Here is a 17897-nt window from a genome sequence, read left to right on the forward strand (position 1 = left end):
ATAAATATTAAACAAATACGAGACGATAAAAATATTTTTCAAAATTAATGAATTTCCCTTTTGACGGAAATAATTCACCAAAATTACTGAATTTGTCCAGCAAATTTCACATTTCCTAATCCCATGTTTAACTAAATAATCGGGATATTATTTTTAAAGATTGGCAGAACTAATCGAGTCATCCTTCACAATGATGTTTGCATTTGTAGTGCTGATCAACATGATCCTGATAAGTATGACAGCCTTTGAGGTACGAAGACAGAAAAAAAAATTCTTTGAAAGAATAATCCACTTCCAATTATCGATAATAATTATCGTATGGATATGAACAATTAATTTTCAGACAGTCTTGAAAGTGGACGACCCTGGGGAGACGGTGAGATTCGTATTGTTCATTATCGGACAAATAGCCCATTTGTTCTGCACGAGTTTACCCGGACAGGAATTACTCGATCACAGCAATCGTGTCTTCACGGATATGTATAAACAAATTCAATTGTTAAGGTGTTCTCAGTATAAATGATAATCTGTCAGTTATAACAGCAATTGGTTCGACATTGCTGGTGGAGAGCAAAGGATGCTGCTGTTCATGTTGATGAGGAGTATGAAGCCATCCTACATGACAGCCGGTAAATTCTACACACTGCACATTGAAAATTTCAAAAATGTGAGTCTCCCGCCGATTTAGCTGATAACAATTTCAAATATCTCTGATTTTTTACAGGTACTGCGAACATCGATGTCATACTTCACAGTATTTCTGTCTGTTCGATGATCATTGGGAAGATAACTCCATGTATTTTCTATTTTCAACCTTTCCCCACTAATTAAATTAATATTGAACGATCCCTTTCGGATCCCTGAAGGAGAGCCACCAAAATTTTCCGAAAGAGTGAACTCCATCGATTATTTATTTTTTTTCATCAGTCATTTGATTTTTTCATCACTTTTTTATTCGTATGACTGTCTCATTTTTTTTTTTGACACTCGGTTATTTTCAGGGGTCCTGAATTTATATTTTCAATAAATTATCTTCAATTTCTAAATATTTTGGGATGAATAATTTCGGTGGGTGCGATCGTGATGAATAAAAATCCAATGCGCCACGATGGAGACTTCAATGCGTGGAGTGGAACTGATATCGTACCACATTCGAATTATTTTATCCCTCAATTTTATAAAACAAATTGTTCATCAGATTACGAGTAAAAGAAATTCTGAATTAGATCAAAACAATTAAATTTCACCAATGGGACTTGAAAAATTAGGAAGTCAACCTGCAATCACTGAAAAGGTCCAGGACTGGTAATTGAATTTTCTATTCCCATTTTTTTCTCTATTTCCTCTACTTATTTTTATTATTACACAGTAACAATTAATTAATTAATAAATCAATGATAAAAATTCACAGAATCATTTTTAGATTTTCGCGATAAATAAAAAAATGCAAGTTGAGACAAACAGTTTCACACCCGCAAGTGATAGACGTAAAAATATCGCGTGCTGTGTACATCTCGTAACAGAAAGAAATAGTTGGGGGAACCCCAAACAGCGATAACAGGAGGAACTAACTCTCCGCAACAGCTATTACACACTTGAGAAATTGCCATCGATTATTTCCATAAACGCTTCCGCAAAGTTTATCACAGAAACAATGGCGTATTACGAGCAATTTGTTGAATTGCAAATGAAAGAAAGAGTTAGAGCTGGGGAGTAATTTTTGTCTTAGTACTCCACGAACCACCGAGCAGTGAAGAAATAGCTCTCGACCAATTCAGGATGAAAGCGGTCAACATATTTTCGTGTGGTTATTACAAAAATAACAGAATCCTCATGACAATCATTGGAATATGGCCGGAATCATCGATTAAGATAAAAATTTTATTGCGCTGTACTGTATTGGTGTTGTTGATTTCAATATTGATACCTCAGGTATCATATTTTTATTTTTTATACGCATTTTGGTTGACGATAGTCGGTGTCATTTTTTCAGTGGGCATTTTTATTGAGAAAGTGCGAGAATATGGATGACATGATATTCGGAATAATAGCGCAGATAACGATATCGATAGGATTTACTAAATATTATTTTGTCATGTCGATCATGAAACAGGTGCGATCATTTATTTATTCTCCACTTCGATCGATAATTCATGGAATAAGTTTTTCAGCTTGAGGTGGTCATTGAGAAAATTTCTGAGGACTGGCGAATTTTTCAAGACTCACTGGCAATTGATACTCTGCACGTTTATGCATCGAGGGGAACATCCGCGACGAAATTCTACATGAGTAATTATTCACTGTATTTTTACGGTTAAAATTTTGAATGACTTAATTTAAAAAGTTAATTTATTAAATGAGGATTCAGGTGACTGCATTTTCTGGATGGATAAACAATTTAGGGAGGGTTTTAAATAAAATTCACGTCATACTTATATAATTGAGAAATAAAACCCTCGGTTCTTTGAAGACTCACATTTTTCAGGGGCAATTAATTTCAGTTACCATTTTCTCATCGTGTATTTTCTTCTCGATTGCTCCATTGAAGCAAGTGATTTTGGATGGACTTGCACCTCTTAATGAATCGAGGCCAAAGATTTTTATGCTGGATGTGGATTACTCAATTTATGGAATGGATGCGGATGATCAATATTATCTGATTCTGATCCACTCGTGTGTGACTACAATGATAGTGATGGATATGTTAGTGTCTGTGGACACATTTATTCTGGTGATGGTGGAGCATTGCTGCGGATTGTTTGAAACAATTCGGTAGAATTGCCGGACATTCGGAGTTAATCCTGAATTTATTTAGGTTGACTGATGAATTTTTCAGGTACATATTGAAGGAAATGGAGCTGGAGGAATCTGGGGAAAAGCAATGCCAGATAATTTCCCGTGCGGTGGTAATTCATCATCGAGCTATTTCGTATGTATTACAGGAAAATCGTGGATATTTATATGTTTATATATGTAGAATGGAATGTGGCGGGGAAATTTGAAAGTTATGTGAAAATATCTTCAAGATTCCTGGTTTTTGAAGCGCATCTTTCAGTTCACTTTACTGATGGGTATTCAGGATTTATCGTTTTACAGATTAGCGGAATTTATCGAGTCGTCCTTCAATGTAATGTATGCTTTAGTGGTGCTAACTAGCATGGTGTTGATCAGTACAACAGGATTCGAAGTATGGGAGCCGGGTGTTTGAAAGGATTATGGAATTTTCCATGAAAATATTGTTCCAGGCAATAATAAAAATGGATGAATTGTCGGAGGTGACGAGGTTTGGAACATTTGCTGCTGGTCAGTTGGTCCACTTGCTATTCATGACGTTGCCAGGCCAGGAATTACTGGATCATAGTACTCGAGTTTCCGAGCAAGTGTGTGTATTCGAAAAATCAACGTTAATGATGAAGCTTTATTATTTCATTGCATGACAGCTACAGCTGCGATTGGTCTCGGATATCCACGGATAGCAAAAAATTGATATCCATCATGTTGATGCGCAGCATGAAGCCACTCCGGATGACAGCCGGAGGATTCTATCTTATGAATATCGAAAATTACGGCAATGTAAGGAATCCAACAGGATTTAATTCACATATTCGATATTCCCGTTGATATTCCATTTTCAGGTATTGAGAACATCGTTTTCGTATTTCACGGTAATGTTGTCAACTCGCTGATGCTCAGGCTTGAGCATTCAATGATATTTATCGACTCCCGATGTACCATGTGCTCCATTGGATAATTGAAACGAACGTGTCGCTTCAACTTTATTTTAACAAAAATTCTTATTATCTCGTAACGTTGACTTTTATTAAAATTCTATGTCGAGTTCTTCCTCGTGTCGACTAATTATGATGATTCCAGTCGAACGCGTAAGCCCGTCGTTTGCTCAGATGACTTTTGCCTGAGATGAAATGAATTTCGAGTGATCACAATCACCCGTTCACTATAACAATCACTCACCTCGCACTGAATCCTTTTACATGATGCAGATTGTCCGATTTATTATCTCGATATGACTTCAACTTTTGGGATTCCCTAGTTTTCTGTTTCAGTATAGTTGCCGTGAAACAAGCATCGATTTTGTACATAAAGTGGTTGAATTTACTCAAGTATTATGACTGCTGGTGATGGACGTACATCGCGTGCTCTGTACTGTAAGTGAAAGAACGATTGGAGAAACAAAACCCTCTGGATGCAATTGCGACTGACACCTGATGGCGTCGGTCTGGTGTAGGTTCCAAGTATTTTCTCCAAATAATAGTGTACGAGTCACATGCACGAATGACGTACCCATGAAAAAGGCGATCGATCGCTTTCATAAACGTTTCTACAAAATTCACCAATGCTACAAGCGATGGACTATCAAGGGTAATTTTTTGAATTGTAAATGATGGAAAGGCTCTGGGGGGAGTTGTTCTTTCTGTAGTCCGCGAGCCGTCGAGCAGTGAAGAACGAACACTCGGATATCACTTGCAAATGAAAGGTGATAATATTTTTTCCGATGGATATTACAAGGCCAACAGAATTTTGATGATTATTATTGGAATATGGCCGGAGTCATCGCTGTCTGAGAAAATTATTGTCCGCATCGTTATGTCCATAATATTGCTTTCCATGTTGATACCTCAGGTATCAGATATCAATTATTCGATAATTCACGGGATGATAAATCGTTGATTTTGCAGTACGTGTATCTATTCAGAAAGTGCGATACTCTGGATGATATGATATTTGGACTAATAGCGCAGGTGTCAGTAGCTATAGGATTTACAAAATATTACTTCATGGTGTCGAATATGAAACAGGTTTCTAGGTTTATTGTCGAGTTTTGGAATGTGATTAGGTGGAAATTCCGGGGAATTATTGTATTGTTGTAGATTCGAATGGCTATTGACCAGGTGCGACAGGATTGGCGTATGTTTGATGATTCCCCGGCCATCGAAACTATTCACAATTATGCTGCGAGAGGATCACTCGCTACAAAATGTTACATAAGTTGGTATTTATGTGATTCAATTATATAATTGGTGTAATTTCCAGTAGAAGACGTCAATTACAAATTTTATTTTTTTCTCAAAGCCATCGGACCATCTCACCATATTTTATTTACACTTCAATTCGTTCGGTGACAAGATTTTTTTTGTTGTTTATTGGTTCCAGTTATCTTTTGTGCTGCATATTTAATCTTCTCTGTTGTTCCACTGAAACAAGTTATTTTGGATGCACTGATTCCCCTCAATGAATCGAGGCCGAAGATTTTTATATTCGATGTGGACTACTCCATTTATGGAATTGATGCACTTGAGTACTATTATCCAACGTTGATACATTCGTGTTTCAGTAGTATGATAGTGCTACATATGATTGTGACTGTAGACACGTTTGTGCTGGTCATGGTGGAGCATTGTTGTGGGCTGTTTGAAACCATTGGGTAAATTCTATAATGATATAATTATGAATAAATCAGGTGATCCTGAATTTATGTTACAGCTTGATTACGAAATTTCAGGGGTATATTGAAGGAAACGGAGCTGGAGAAGTCTGGGGTACGGCAATTTAAAATTATTTGTCGTGCAGTGGTTGTACATCATCGGGCTATTTCGTATGTAATCCAGCGAAATTGTGTACATGAGTAATATAACTGTAGGGTATTGAAAGCAGCTGGTGAATCTTTCCGAATTCAGTTAAATTCAAATTTTTAATAGTCAATATTCGAGGACCAATCACTACCGAATTCTAGAAATATATGATAGTGTAATTTTTCAGCTGGCGTCCATTGGAGATTTATATTTTCACAGATTGGCGGAATTTATCGAGTCATCCTTCAACATGATGTATGCTTTCGTAGTGCTAGCTAGCATGGTGTTGATCAGTTCAACAGGACTCGAAGTATGGCAGCCGGGTATTTGAAAGGATTATGAAATTTTCCATGAAAATATTATTCCAGGCAATTATAAAAATGGATGAGGTGGCGGAGATGACCAGGTTTTTAACATTTACTGTTGGTCAACTGTTCCACTTGCTATTCATAAGTCTGCCAGGCCAGGAATTACTTGATCATAGCACTCGAGTTTCCGAGCAAGTGTGTGTATTCGAAAAATCAACGTTAATGATGAAGCTTTATTATTTCATTGCATGACAGTTACAGCTGCGATTGGTCTCGGATATCCGCGGATGGCAGAAAATTGATATCCATCATGTTGATGCGCAGCATGAAGCCTCTCCGGATGACAGCCGGAAGGTTCTATCTTATGAATATCGAAAATTACGGCAATGTAAGGGATTCAACAGTATTGAATTCAAATATTCGATATTCCTGTTGATATTCCATTTTCAGGTATTGAGAACATCGTTTTCGTATTTCACGGTAATGCTGTCGACTCGCTAATGCTCTGGCTTGAGCATTACATGATATTTATCGACTCCTGATGTAAAATGTGCTCCATTGGATTGGATAGAACTTTATATTGTTAAAAATTCTCATTATCTCGTAACGTTGAAAAAAAAATGTTAAAACTCACAGAATTTTATTAAATTCCTATGTCGACTTCTTTCTCATGTCGACTAATTATGATGATTCCAGCCGAACACGTAGGCCCATCGTTTACTCAAACGACTTCTGCCTGGGATGAAATGAATTTCGAGTGATCACAATCACCCGTTCACTACAACAATCACTCACCTTGCACTAAATCCTTTCACATGATGCAGAGTGTCCGACTTATTATCTCCATATGACTTCAACTTTTGGGATTTCCTAGTCTTCTGTTTCAGAATACTTGCCGTGAAACAAGCATCGATTTTGTACACAAAGTGGTTGAATTTACTCAGGTATTATGACTGCTGGTGATGGGCATACATCGCGTGCTCTGTACTGTAAGTGAAAGAACGATTGGAGAAAAAAAACCCTCTGGATGCAATTGCGACTGACACCTGATGGCGTCGGTCTGGTGTAGGTTCCAAGTATTTTCTCCAAATAATAGTGTACGTGTCACGTGCACGAATGACGTACCCATGAAAAAGGCGATCGATCGCTTTCATAAACGCCTCTACAAAATTCACCGATGCTACTAGCGATGGATTATTAAGGGTTCTTTGTTGAATTGTAAATGATGGAAAGACTCCGGGGGGAGTTGTTGCTTCTGTAGTCCGCAAGCCATCGAGCAGTGAAGAACGAACACTCGAATATCTCTTGCAAATGAATGGTGATAATATTTTTTCCGATGGATATTACAAGACCAATAGAATTGCAATGATTATTATTGGAATATGGCCGGAATCGTCGCTGTCTGAAAAAATTATTGTCCGCATCGTTATGTCCATTATATTGCTCTCCATGTTGATACCTCAGGTATCAGATATCAATTATTCGATAACTCACGGGATGATAAATCGTTGCTTTTGCAGTACGTGTATCTATTCAGAAAGTGCGATACTCTGGATGATATGATATTTGGACTAATAGCGCAGGTGTCAGTAGCTATAGGATTTACAAAATATTACTTCATTGTGTCGAATATGAAACAGGTTTCTAGGTTTATTGTGGAGTTTTAGAATGTGATTAGGTGGAAATTACGGGGAATTATTGTATTGTTGTAGATTCAAATGGCTATTGACCAGATGCGACAAGATTGGCGTATGTTCGATGATTCTCCAGCTGTCGAAAGTATTCACATTTATGCAACGAGAGGGGCATTCATTACGAAATCTTACATAAGTTGGTATTTATGTGATTCAATTATATAATTGGTGTAATTCCCAGTATAAGCCGTCAATTACACATTTTATTTTTCTCTCAAATTGTTCATTGGTTCCAGGTATCTTTTGTGCTGTATATTTGGTCTTCTCTGTTGCTCCATTGAAACAAGTTATTCTGGATGTACTGATTCCCCTCAATGAATCGAGACCGAAGCTTTTTCTATTCGATGTAGACTACACTATTTATGGAATTGATGCACTTGAGTACTATTATCCAACATTGGTACATTCGTGGTTCAGCTGTATGATAGTGATACATATGATTGTGACGATAGACACATTTGTTCTGATCATGGTGGAGCATTGTTGTGGGCTGTTTGAAACCATTGGGTAAATTCTATGATGATATAATTATGAATAAATCAGGTGATCCTGAATTTATGTTACAGCTTGATTACGAAATTTCAGGGATATATTGAAGGAAACGGAACTGGAGAAGTCTGGGGTACGGCAATTTAAAATCATTTGTCGTGCAGTGGTTGTACATCATCGGGCTATTTCGTATGTAATTCAGCGAAATTGTGTACATGAGTAATATAACTGTAGGTTATTGAAAGCATCTGGTGAATATTTCCGAATCCAGTTAAATTCGAATTTTTAATAGTCAATATTCGGGGACCAATCACTACCGAATTCTAGAAATATATGATAGTGTAATTTTTCAGCTCGCGTCCATTGGAGATTTATATTTTCACAGATTGGCGGAATTTATCGAGTCATCCTTCAACATGATGTACGCTTTCGTAGTGCTAGCTAGCATGGTGTTGATCAGTACAACAGGACTCGAAGTATGGCAGTCGGGTATTTGAAAGGATTATGAAATTTTCCATGAAAATATTATTCCAGGCAATTATAAAAATGGATGAGGTGGCGGAGATGACCAGGTTTTTAGCATTTACTGTTGGTCAACTGTTCCACTTGCTATTCATAAGTCTGCCAGGCCAGGAATTACTTGATCATAGCACTCGAGTTGCCGAGCAAGTGTGTGTATTCGAAAAATCAACGTTAATGATGAATCGTTATTATTTCATTGCATCACAGTTACAGCTGCGATTGGTCTCGGATATCCGCGGATGGCAAAAAATTGATATCCATCATGTTGATGCGCAGCATGAAGCCACTCCGGATGACAGCCGGAGGATTCTATCTTATGAATATCGAAAATTACGGCAATGTAAGGAATCCAACAGGATTTAATTCGCATATTCAATATTCCCATTGATATTCCATTTTCAGGTATTGAGAACATCGTTTTCGTATTTCATGGTAATGTTGTCGACTCGATGATGCTCAAGCTTGAGCATTACCTCATATTTTTAGACTTCTGTATTATCTGCTCCACTGGAAAGTTGAAGCGAACGTGTCGCTCTCACTAAACTGTTAAAGATTAATTATATTGTAACATTGAAAAAAAAAATGGACAACTCAAGTAACTTTATGAAAAATTGATTGAAGGTTCTACATTGTATTGAATAATTATTATGATTAGTGCCCTGAGAACTCACCGAGGACTTGGACGTACCGATGAAAACACGTTTGCGCAATAATTGGTTCACCTGTACCGAAACAAAAATCCTAATTGGCAGTTATGAAACGACTCGTGCTTTGCAAAAAGTAGAATGAGAATGAAATACCTGGAAAAAAACCGTCAGAGCCTATGGAGATGAGAACTGATAGGGGAAAAACTTCTGCATCCCTCTAAACTTTTTTTGTAGCAAACTCGTGCGAAGTGTGAAGTTACAAACATTTTCTAAAAATGAATAGAGGAGTGAGAACGGAGCAGGTGTGAAAACGATGTAAAGTCCGAAGAAGAAAAAACTTTGACATTAGGGTGCATCACTCGAAAGTTTTTCTCGAGAAATCCCACGAATTGCCTCGTCTCACCACAGTTTCCATGATATTTATAGATAAAAATTCACAGAGCCACCTTTTCTAGTGCATATTTGAGTGCACAAGGGGAGAAATAATGGGGAAAATATGAAGAGAAAATAAAAAATACTTCGGAGGTGAATCATTGTTGTGTATGAGGGTGGGTTCAACCCCTGCTTCCATCACTCCGAGGTCGTTAACTTCAGAATAAATGGATTTTCCATTCGATGGGAATTATTCGCCGGTACTTTCTACTATTCGTGGATGATCATAAATTTTTTACGTAATGATTCAACTCAGGTGGTTCAGGGTTTTAACTGGCAAATGATGTTCGGTGTATGTACTTCCCTCAGAGGTGAATTGAAAAATACAGTGCACCTGCGCGTGAAAATGCTGGGACTGAGGGAGAATCCCATTGTGGAATTTCGTCATGTGTTATTGACAATGATCATTCGGAGGAGAAGTCTTCCACCAGAACGGTAACAAGGGGATTTGACGAGAATATGAATAAATAAAAATAACGTGTTATCCTAAAATATCGTATAGCATCGATGACGATACTAGGGGGCATGCTAAAACCGAGAAAAAAAGCTGAAGTCATTTGTATTTCTCGCTTGAAGGAGAGACCTCGTGTGAACAGTGAATAAGCACCGCCAATCATTAAACACCCACCGCTAGGAGATGAATAATATTTGTGGGCAATATTATAAATGGAATAGGATACTCATGACTATTGTCGGAATATGGCCCGAATCATCGAAATTTATTACATTAGCGGCGCAAAGTTTAGTGGGTCTATCAACGCTGTCGTTAGTAATCCCTCAAGTATGTTAAATTATGGTATCATAATTCTACAAGGATGTGCAGAGCAAAGCAAACTATTTTGCAGCTGCTATTTTTTTTCGAAAATACTAGAGGAGAGAAGCGCGACTTCATCCCCTTCGATCCGAATGATTAAAGCAACCGTTTTGCCTCACACTATCCTTTACACATATTTTGGAATGTGACTATCAAATATTATTTCACTTCCAGTATGCCTTCCTTGCGAGAATGTGCAGCATTCTGGATGATATGATATACGTGATAATCATACAGATGATAACTGGTCTAGGAGTGGTGAAATGTTATTATTTTGCAACTAACATGGAACTAGTTTGTATATTTATGGAGAAATATTGATGAGAAATTAATCTCGTGGAGGAAATCCGTTGAATTATTCGCAGATTAACAGCAAGACCTTCGACTAATGAATCTGATATTTTTTTTTCAGATGAGAACAGTTATAAATCGGATGTACGAGGATCATCGTATTCTAGAATCGTCACCAGCTGCTGCGACAATCGCGGCATATGCTGTAAGAGGATGCTGGAGGACTCAAATGTACACAGGTACCTTATATAATTAGGGGAAAATAAATTAATGAAATAAATTCAAGAAATGATACGTTTCAGTTACAATGCTGAGTGCATGCTCTTTTTTCCTCCTGAGTCCATTGACACCGGTAATACTTGACAGTCTACTACCACTTAATGACTCCAGACAAAAAATATCTACATTTGATACTGATTACTCAATTTTTGGAATTAATAGTGATGAATATTATTATGTTACCGTTATTCATGGATATATCACTGGCATTTTAATTATGATAAGTATAATAGCAGGGGATACGTTCATGTTCATTGTATCGGAACACTGTGGCGGACTATTCGAGGCTGTCGGGTAACTGAACTCGAGTTATACGACTGGAAATTCTTTAAATAAATTATCGTACCAGTGCCAAAAGATGAATTTTCATGAATTTTATTGGTATTTGAAATAAAAATTACAAGAGATGACACTGAAATTTTTGGTCGACAAATATCATCCGTTTTCGCTTACTAGCACTCCAATTTCTCTAAAGAATTTCTCTCTGCGAATTTTTAATGACAAAGGAGTACAGCTGGAAGCCAATGTTTCAGTGCTATATTGCAACAAACATACGAGAATGTATCGCCAGAGTTGCGGAATCGATCAATTCGCGATGCAAAAAATCTTCATTATCGAGCTATCTCGTACGCATCATCAGGATTATTATTTTTTTTCTCCATCGCTCTGCGAAAAATTCTAATTTATGAATTTGCACGATTCAGAATGGCAGAGTTGGTTGACTCAACCTTCACAAATATGTACGCCTTATTAGTTGTGTTGAACACAGTATTAATCAGTGTGACAGGATTAGAAGTATGACGATCGAATTTTTATGAAAATCATCTCGTATTGTGTCATCATCAGTTGCATAATTTCAGACAATTTTAATGATGGATCAACCATCCGAAATGGCTCGGTTCTTTCTGTGTGCTATAAGCTTCGCAGCGCATTTGATGATTTTAAGTGTGCCAAGCCAAGAAATACTCGATCATAGTAGTCAATTATCTGAAGCTATGTATGTCCTACCCAATTAATTAATTTATTACGAAAATATTTAAATGTTTCATAACACATTTTTATACATCTCGCGCTAGTTATGCCAGTAACTGGATGGAAATGTCCATAAAGGACAGACAATTGATATCCATTATGTTGATGAGAAGTCGGAAGCCACTTTGCCTGACGGCTGGTAGATTCTATCACATCCACGTGGAGAATTTCTCTCAGGTAATAATCACGTACACGTTCTCATTTTTCTATTCATCTCATCTTCAATTTTTAGGTACTGAAGAAATCATTCTCGTACTTCACCGTTTTGATATCGTCTCGATGATCGAATTGGTGAACATTACAATTTTTATTCAACTGATTATTGGTAATATTCACCACAGATGGACAATAATCTTATTACCCAAGAATAGTAAAGAACTAATAAATGTTTTAAATCCTTGCTCTTATTTCCTCTGCTCAAATGATGAGTAACAATTTACTGTAGCTCAAACGAAAACATTTATTATCCAGGAATCATAAAAATACACTGAATCTTAATTTTTAATTGATGATTTAACCGTAAAGATATCCACATTATGTAATTAAATTCCATAGAAAAACCGTTTTCGGCAAAACTCACAGGTTTATACGCCAGGTTCTTCTATTAATTTTTGTACACTTGTCTCACTAGTTGACACGACACTCCACTGTGGAAGTAACCAAATCTCAATTATTTTGTATTGCATAGAAAAATCAACCCGAAAAATTGAAGAATTTATCCACAAGACTGGAGCTTGTCCTTATCTTTCGTTTCGATAACTAGAGGCCTCGTGGCGTAGAGATTTCCAACAATCACTTGTCTCTTGATCATCTCCAGGGATTCGAGTCCTTTATTATAAATTGCATCTATCTTTCCACTATCTGCAATACAGCGATTGACGTGGAACTCGTGTCTTATTTTTGCGAGAGCATATTCTCTGTAATTGAGCATTTAAAAATCATTCGCTAAATGATTCTACAGGAATTTTTGAATTTCAGGTGCCACCATAACTTAACCCACAAACTAACCAAAAAAATAAAATTTCCACAAACCTGTAATTATAGGAATTCCATTTCTTGCTTTCCCGGATTAAATTCCGGTAAAGATTCAACACAGCTGCACGTCCACAACTCATCATGACAAATTATTTATGTATTTATTTGATTATTTAATTTTTACTTCCTGGAGCACTCACCGACACTCGCATGGTGTTTGTGACTTGAATCCCAACCTCTAATTCACTCCAAGATAGCAATAGTCATAAAAACAATTGTGAAACGTCAATTATGGCTGTGAGTAAACAATTAAAATTATTTTCACAATCACTCAGACATTTATCAGGATTAATAATGAAAGTGGCACATCAATTCGAGCCATTAGCACTTGTGAATACATTGCAAAACTTCATAGAATATACGTTTCATTTTTCTGAGGTTATTCTTGTAAATACGACTGAAAAAAACTGCGAATGCGATTTTTCCATAAAAATAATTCTATTAAAATACTTCCTATACAATTTCCTCAAGCCAATTTTTCAAGTTCCTTTGAGTCATTTTATTGAAGAATTTGTTAAATAAAACAACTAGATAATTAATTGTAGTATAACAAAATAAAATAAAATAATTCTTAGCAACAAAATGCGCATGGTGACCACAAGGAGAAGAAGAGGAAGGAGAGTATTTTGGATTTGTCGAAATATCTAGAGAAAAATATTCGTGTGAAATTCGCTGGAGGTCGAGAAGCTGCTGGAATTCTCAAGGGATACGATCCTCTGCTTAATCTAGTGCTGGATAATACCACAGAGTACCTCAGAGGTAAAATCACTCAAATTCCACTGAAAATTTTGATTTCCACAGAAAACATTACATTACACTCTCATTCCTCCTCATGTTTCCTCTGGAAAATGAAAACAATAATTAAACGATGATTTTCCATCAATCAATTTCCAGATCCAGACGATCCATACAAATTGAATCAGGACACACGAATGCTGGGACTGGTGGTCTGCAGAGGAACGTCAGTAGTTTTAATTTGTCCAGTAGATGGTATGGAATCTATTCAAAATCCGTTTATCCAACAGGATGGCTAGTCCACTGATTAATAAAACATCAATCCCGAGAATTCGGTAAAAAAAAGCCGTGAGGCATTGATAATCGTAAGGAATATTTTTTAAATGTTCAAGTATATGTTTTTTCTACCATAAAACATCGATCTGCATGTTCAAATGAATAAAGATCATTCCATCTTCATGAGGGCCTCAGTCTTGAAACAATAGGTGAATAATTAATGTAGAATTTCATAAATGAGGATATCGTGGGATTCGAATGTCAGTCCCTTCCAAATTCGTTTCTGAACCAGGGATACTGCTTTGGGCAGTCGAAACAGGTCGTCAGGTATCTGTAGGACTTGAGAACTCTACTCGAGAGTTTACAGGTGTTTGGCATCTCGCAGGCAATTTCGTGTGGGGCTAGATCACGGGGATGACATTGCCAGGGCTCAAAGCTCGATAATTCGTTGATTCCTGTTGGCTTTTTCATCCACTCGATTGTTTGGTGGGTCGTAGTGAAGTACACGTCTGAGAGGTGAAGGATATCGTCCAAGAATTTCTGCAGGGCCAGGAGAAAAATTCTCTTGTGAAAAATGAAAATTTAGACAGGCGAGAGGTGACGTAATCTGTCCTACGGTGGACTCCCGTTAACGAGCGCTATTCTATTTTATTTTTATTTCTCTAACTGGCTATATCTCAAGTAAGTAAAAGATTAGGAGAATAAGTTTAAGAGATCAATCCATTTACCTCGAAGGCATAAATATGTGTTGGATTTCTGAACCACATGGAATTGAAATGCAGACCTAGTGGAGCACGGTTGGTTAAATAGTGTCGTTTGAAATTCAACATCAACATTTTGTAAATCTCCTCGCCGGTCAAGCTTGATGGGCACTGTTCAACCATCGCGCACGTGTAATCCTGTAATTTTATAAATAATTATTTCTATTAGATATGACTTCAGGTTTAATGAAAAAATATTATCAAAGATTTTAACTAGTTCTTTTCTTTTCCACTCTCTCTCTCTCTAATTATCACGAAAGATTATTTTTACCCCAATTAACAGTTGATTCAGGGGCACTTCCCAGACCCCGGGATACGCCCTGGTGGGACAATTCTGGTCTGTACCAACGCATTCATGTGGTGCCTGGTAATCCAGAGTATATGGCCAAAATGGTGAGTCTGTGAAGGGCGCAACCATTGATGAATCGTACGAAAATCCGAACTCAGACATCATGAGGAATTGTTTGTTCCATCCAACACGAAGGAATGGAGCTCTCAAGCCCTTGATATCCTCCAATCGAACTGCTGCGAATTTATTGAGAATGTTTGATAGTCCAACCATTTCGTCAAACCAATCCTCAATCGTTGCATTGTGAGACCACCATTCCTCTGGGCCTCGATGTCTATAATAAATCGAAATTAAAAAAAAAATCTCTACCTTTCCCTGAATTCATTTCACATGAATTCTCGTTCAGCGTTTTTTCCACTCGTATCGAATTCATTTATTGGGAGAAATTCACAGAAAAAATTTGATAGATTTTAATTTTTATTAGAATTACTCACGTGACGGAGTGAGCGGCAATTTCATGGCGATTATTCCACAGATCTTGAACGTCCCGATGATTCGTGTATTGATGGCTTACATAGAAAGTAGCTCGTATGGGGCAGCCATTGGGATTCTTCCTCTCATCATTGAACAACTCTGTTTCGAAATATCAAAGGTTTCGATCAATTTCTATTGTCGCATCGAGAAAGTCGTGCACTCACTTGTGTAGAGGTCGAAGTTCTCAGCATTCACTGCATCGTCGAAGGTGATTGTTATCATCTGGGGAACGTCAGATACCGTCAAGTTACCTGGAATTTGTTTGCCATCGTGAGAACACCAGCAATCTGGAAGTGAACAATTTTCGGTGTTGCAGGGGAGAGCTGCATTCGGATCGTGACCATCTGAAAATATTTTCAGCAATTATGTTGCATTTTTATTGCAACGAAATTCATTATTTCTCATCTTACCACACCAGGCCTCGTCTGATCCATCCGGACAATCCACACTACCATCGCAGAAATAAATATTTGGTAAACATGTGGTATCTCCACATGCCAAATTTCCACTGTCACAGGTTCCATTCTCAAGAAGAGGTTTCGGTGGTTGCACGTCTGAGAATAAAAACTTTTCGCTATCAACTCCGCCCGATGTTACGAGATAAGTCGATTTATCTCGGAAACTACTGATTTATCGGGAAAATCTCGAAGGACATTTTTGTAGCTTATTAAATTATGGATAGAAAAGGTCTTCTGATGTTTTCTCTCAAAATCAATAAAATGGCGACAGAAATGAGGTAAAATGTCAATTCGACTGATGTATGAGTTTTCAAGGAATGACTCTGGACGTGATAACATATCTGGGAATCTAACGGGAATAGCGGAATTTTTATCAATACCTTTTTTGTAGGTCTTATTGTACTCTATAAAAGAGGTCTTGGGAAAATTTTCACTGCTCCTGTTACGTTCGGAGATATTTTAAAAAATAAATCACTTGCTACCACTATCTCTTCGCGATTGAATTTCGCAATACTATTAATTTCATTATTACCTGTCGTCACGTCGCAATTATCAACATTGGTTTTAAAATCACATATCTGTCTCGTAACATCGAAGAGGAGTCCCTCCGAGCATTTGAACTCGAATACCTCATTGTCTATAAATAAAATAACAATGGCGATATGAGAAATCACGAATTCTCCGAATCGTGAGAGCTGCGAATCTTAATTTAATGAAAGAAAATAGTTGTTAATGAGGATTGCATAAAAACTTGTTTTTACAGGAGAAACAAGATTACATTTCCCTCGATTATTTTAATTATTCCTCATTACGTGTAATTTCCATTCAACTATTATCAAGTGAAATGTTTTATTTATTTTATCAGAAGGCATTTCATGATTATAATTCATTGACTTAAATTTGCAAAACCAATAATTTGGCAATTACCTAGGCATAAGAAATATTTGGCACATTCCGTTGGTGCCCAAACGCTGTGAGCAGGGGTATTAGGATTTCTATAAAATTTATTTTCCTCAATGCAAGGCGCATCATCTCTCCCTCCCACAACTAGAAAAACTGCAATTAATAAAAAAATGTAATTAATTGACAAACGATATTCGGTAGAACAACTGAACCGGAATATCAATTTTTAGCGATAACTTTCACCGAAATTATTTCCACGTGATCGGCTCTTGATTCATTGCCCGAGGGTGCGTAGATATGATTTTAAAAAATTGATACATGTTGATGTTTAACACATCGATGAGATACGAGGAAAAGAGCACTGACAGTTTTCACTTCTCGAATGAAAGGCAGTGAAATTTCCAGCGTTGTCGATTTATTTATTTAATAATGAAAAATATCTTCGACTGCAATTACGCACTGGGGGTTGATATCGCGGGTCTAGTAATTGGTGATAATTATTTTTACCGGCATTGAGGATCAGGATGTGATTTAATTGGATGGTGCACCTCATGGCTTGTTAATGTGGACCTTTCTCGGTGGCTCGCACTTTCAAACTGACAATTCCCCACTTTTTCACCGGTCCTCTTCACCTACCTGGAGGAGAAAGAGTAATATCTTTTTCCCACAGTGGAATGATAATTTCACTTATGGTTTTGGATCAATGACCGTGAGAAAATTCTTATCTTCCTCGGCATTCAAATATTCAAATTAAAACTCAAGTACAAAATGATTTCTAACTGTTCAGTTGTTGCGGAATAAAATAAA

General features: G+C 37.0%; 7 protein-coding genes across 9 annotated transcripts; 5 read left to right on the forward strand and 2 right to left on the reverse strand.

Moving 5' to 3' along the window:
• The first annotated feature begins 1750 nt into the window (after positions 1-1750).
• Positions 1751-9137, forward strand: LOC105270483 (uncharacterized). Its single transcript, XM_011311449.1, has 15 exons — positions 1751-1932; positions 1994-2113; positions 2172-2289; positions 2502-2731; positions 2837-2929; positions 3246-3380; positions 7133-7363; positions 7420-7539; positions 7612-7729; positions 7830-8100; positions 8179-8271; positions 8468-8558; positions 8617-8753; positions 8812-8944; positions 9007-9137. Exons 1-15 carry the CDS (start codon positions 1780-1782, stop codon positions 9055-9057), a joined length of 2094 nt encoding a protein of 697 aa, XP_011309751.1. The 5' UTR covers positions 1751-1779; the 3' UTR covers positions 9058-9137.
• Positions 4431-6497, forward strand: LOC105270459 (odorant receptor 13a-like). Of its 2 annotated transcripts, none has more exons than XM_011311389.1 (9): positions 4431-4495; positions 4698-4817; positions 4890-5007; positions 5173-5443; positions 5522-5614; positions 5811-5901; positions 5960-6096; positions 6155-6287; positions 6350-6497. In XM_011311389.1, exons 2-9 carry the CDS (start codon positions 4737-4739, stop codon positions 6398-6400), a joined length of 975 nt encoding a protein of 324 aa, XP_011309691.1. In that variant the 5' UTR covers positions 4431-4495; positions 4698-4736; the 3' UTR covers positions 6401-6497. The 2 variants fall into 2 exon arrangements, with proteins under 2 accessions (XP_011309691.1, XP_011309690.1); XM_011311388.1 differs by having other exon boundaries at positions 4436-4641.
• Positions 9138-10185: 1048 nt separating the features above from the next.
• LOC105270458 (uncharacterized) lies at positions 10186-11355 on the forward strand. Its single transcript, XM_011311386.1, has 4 exons — positions 10186-10464; positions 10672-10762; positions 10910-11027; positions 11091-11355. The coding sequence occupies exons 1-4, from the start codon at positions 10321-10323 to the stop codon at positions 11149-11151; spliced, it is 414 nt and encodes a 137-aa protein (XP_011309688.1). The 5' UTR covers positions 10186-10320; the 3' UTR covers positions 11152-11355.
• Positions 11356-11481: 126 nt separating this feature from the next.
• LOC105270457 (odorant receptor 30a-like) lies at positions 11482-12470 on the forward strand. The gene is made up of 4 exons (XM_011311385.1): positions 11482-11862; positions 11928-12064; positions 12144-12276; positions 12332-12470. The coding sequence occupies exons 1-4, from the start codon at positions 11773-11775 to the stop codon at positions 12380-12382; spliced, it is 411 nt and encodes a 136-aa protein (XP_011309687.1). The 5' UTR covers positions 11482-11772; the 3' UTR covers positions 12383-12470.
• A 64-nt stretch (positions 12471-12534) lies between these two features.
• Positions 12535-13235, reverse strand: bcn92 (LYR motif-containing protein bcn92). The gene is made up of 2 exons (XM_011311384.1): positions 13132-13235; positions 12535-13016 (listed from the first exon to the last, which is right to left on the reverse strand). Exons 1-2 carry the CDS (start codon positions 13215-13217, stop codon positions 12815-12817), a joined length of 288 nt encoding a protein of 95 aa, XP_011309686.1. The 5' UTR covers positions 13218-13235; the 3' UTR covers positions 12535-12814.
• Positions 13236-13284: 49 nt separating this feature from the next.
• On the forward strand, positions 13285-14328 carry LSm7 (U6 snRNA-associated Sm-like protein LSm7). Its single transcript, XM_011311390.1, has 3 exons — positions 13285-13371; positions 13710-13893; positions 14029-14328. The coding sequence occupies exons 1-3, from the start codon at positions 13366-13368 to the stop codon at positions 14166-14168; spliced, it is 330 nt and encodes a 109-aa protein (XP_011309692.1). The 5' UTR covers positions 13285-13365; the 3' UTR covers positions 14169-14328.
• A 53-nt stretch (positions 14329-14381) lies between these two features.
• On the reverse strand, positions 14382-17867 carry ChLD3 (Chitin and LDLR binding deacetylase 3). Of its 2 annotated transcripts, XM_011311391.1 has the most exons (9): positions 17598-17867; positions 17115-17243; positions 16720-16824; positions 16140-16283; positions 15894-16073; positions 15690-15828; positions 15178-15529; positions 14874-15044; positions 14382-14685 (listed from the first exon to the last, which is right to left on the reverse strand). In XM_011311391.1, exons 1-9 carry the CDS (start codon positions 17641-17643, stop codon positions 14407-14409), a joined length of 1545 nt encoding a protein of 514 aa, XP_011309693.1. In that variant the 5' UTR covers positions 17644-17867; the 3' UTR covers positions 14382-14406. The 2 variants fall into 2 exon arrangements, with proteins under 2 accessions (XP_011309693.1, XP_011309694.1); XM_011311392.1 differs by lacking the exon at positions 17115-17243.
• Between the last annotated feature and the right edge of the window lie 30 nt (positions 17868-17897).

This window comes from Fopius arisanus, unplaced genomic scaffold, assembly GCF_000806365.1.
Source record: "Fopius arisanus strain USDA-PBARC FA_bdor unplaced genomic scaffold, ASM80636v1 scaffold00088, whole genome shotgun sequence".
Lineage (NCBI taxonomy): Eukaryota > Metazoa > Arthropoda > Insecta > Hymenoptera > Braconidae > Fopius > Fopius arisanus.

Coding starts and splice junctions, on each gene's coding strand:
- LOC105270483 (XM_011311449.1), top strand. CDS start 1,780: ATGAAAGCGGTCAACATATTTTCGTGTGGTTATTACAAAAATAACAGA. Junction 8,101..8,178: donor GGGCTGTTTGAAACCATTGG/GTAAATTCTATG, acceptor ACGAAATTTCAG/GGATATATTGAAGGAAACGG. Junction 8,559..8,616: donor TCAGTACAACAGGACTCGAA/GTATGGCAGTCG, acceptor ATATTATTCCAG/GCAATTATAAAAATGGATGA.
- LOC105270459 (XM_011311388.1), top strand. CDS start 4,489: ATGAAAGGTGATAATATTTTTTCCGATGGATATTACAAGGCCAACAGA. Junction 4,818..4,889: donor TGGTGTCGAATATGAAACAG/GTTTCTAGGTTT, acceptor GTATTGTTGTAG/ATTCGAATGGCTATTGACCA. Junction 5,902..5,959: donor TCAGTTCAACAGGACTCGAA/GTATGGCAGCCG, acceptor ATATTATTCCAG/GCAATTATAAAAATGGATGA.
- LOC105270458 (XM_011311386.1), top strand. CDS start 10,321: ATGAATAATATTTGTGGGCAATATTATAAATGGAATAGGATACTCATG. Junction 10,763..10,909: donor TGGTCTAGGAGTGGTGAAAT/GTTATTATTTTG, acceptor TTTTTTTTTCAG/ATGAGAACAGTTATAAATCG. Junction 11,028..11,090: donor GAGGACTCAAATGTACACAG/GTACCTTATATA, acceptor GATACGTTTCAG/TTACAATGCTGAGTGCATGC.
- LOC105270457 (XM_011311385.1), top strand. CDS start 11,773: ATGGCAGAGTTGGTTGACTCAACCTTCACAAATATGTACGCCTTATTA. Junction 12,065..12,143: donor AGTCAATTATCTGAAGCTAT/GTATGTCCTACC, acceptor ATCTCGCGCTAG/TTATGCCAGTAACTGGATGG. Junction 12,277..12,331: donor ACGTGGAGAATTTCTCTCAG/GTAATAATCACG, acceptor TTCAATTTTTAG/GTACTGAAGAAATCATTCTC.
- bcn92 (XM_011311384.1), bottom strand. CDS start 13,217: ATGATGAGTTGTGGACGTGCAGCTGTGTTGAATCTTTACCGGAATTTA. Junction 13,017..13,131: donor TGGAATTCCTATAATTACAG/GTTTGTGGAAAT, acceptor GCTCAATTACAG/AGAATATGCTCTCGCAAAAA.
- LSm7 (XM_011311390.1), top strand. Junction 13,894..14,028: donor TACCACAGAGTACCTCAGAG/GTAAAATCACTC, acceptor ATCAATTTCCAG/ATCCAGACGATCCATACAAA.
- ChLD3 (XM_011311391.1), bottom strand. CDS start 17,643: ATGAGGTGCACCATCCAATTAAATCACATCCTGATCCTCAATGCCG. Junction 16,284..16,719: donor TAATTGCGACGTGACGACAG/GTAATAATGAAA, acceptor TTTTATTCTCAG/ACGTGCAACCACCGAAACCT. Junction 15,829..15,893: donor GAACTTCGACCTCTACACAA/GTGAGTGCACGA, acceptor ATTTCGAAACAG/AGTTGTTCAATGATGAGAGG.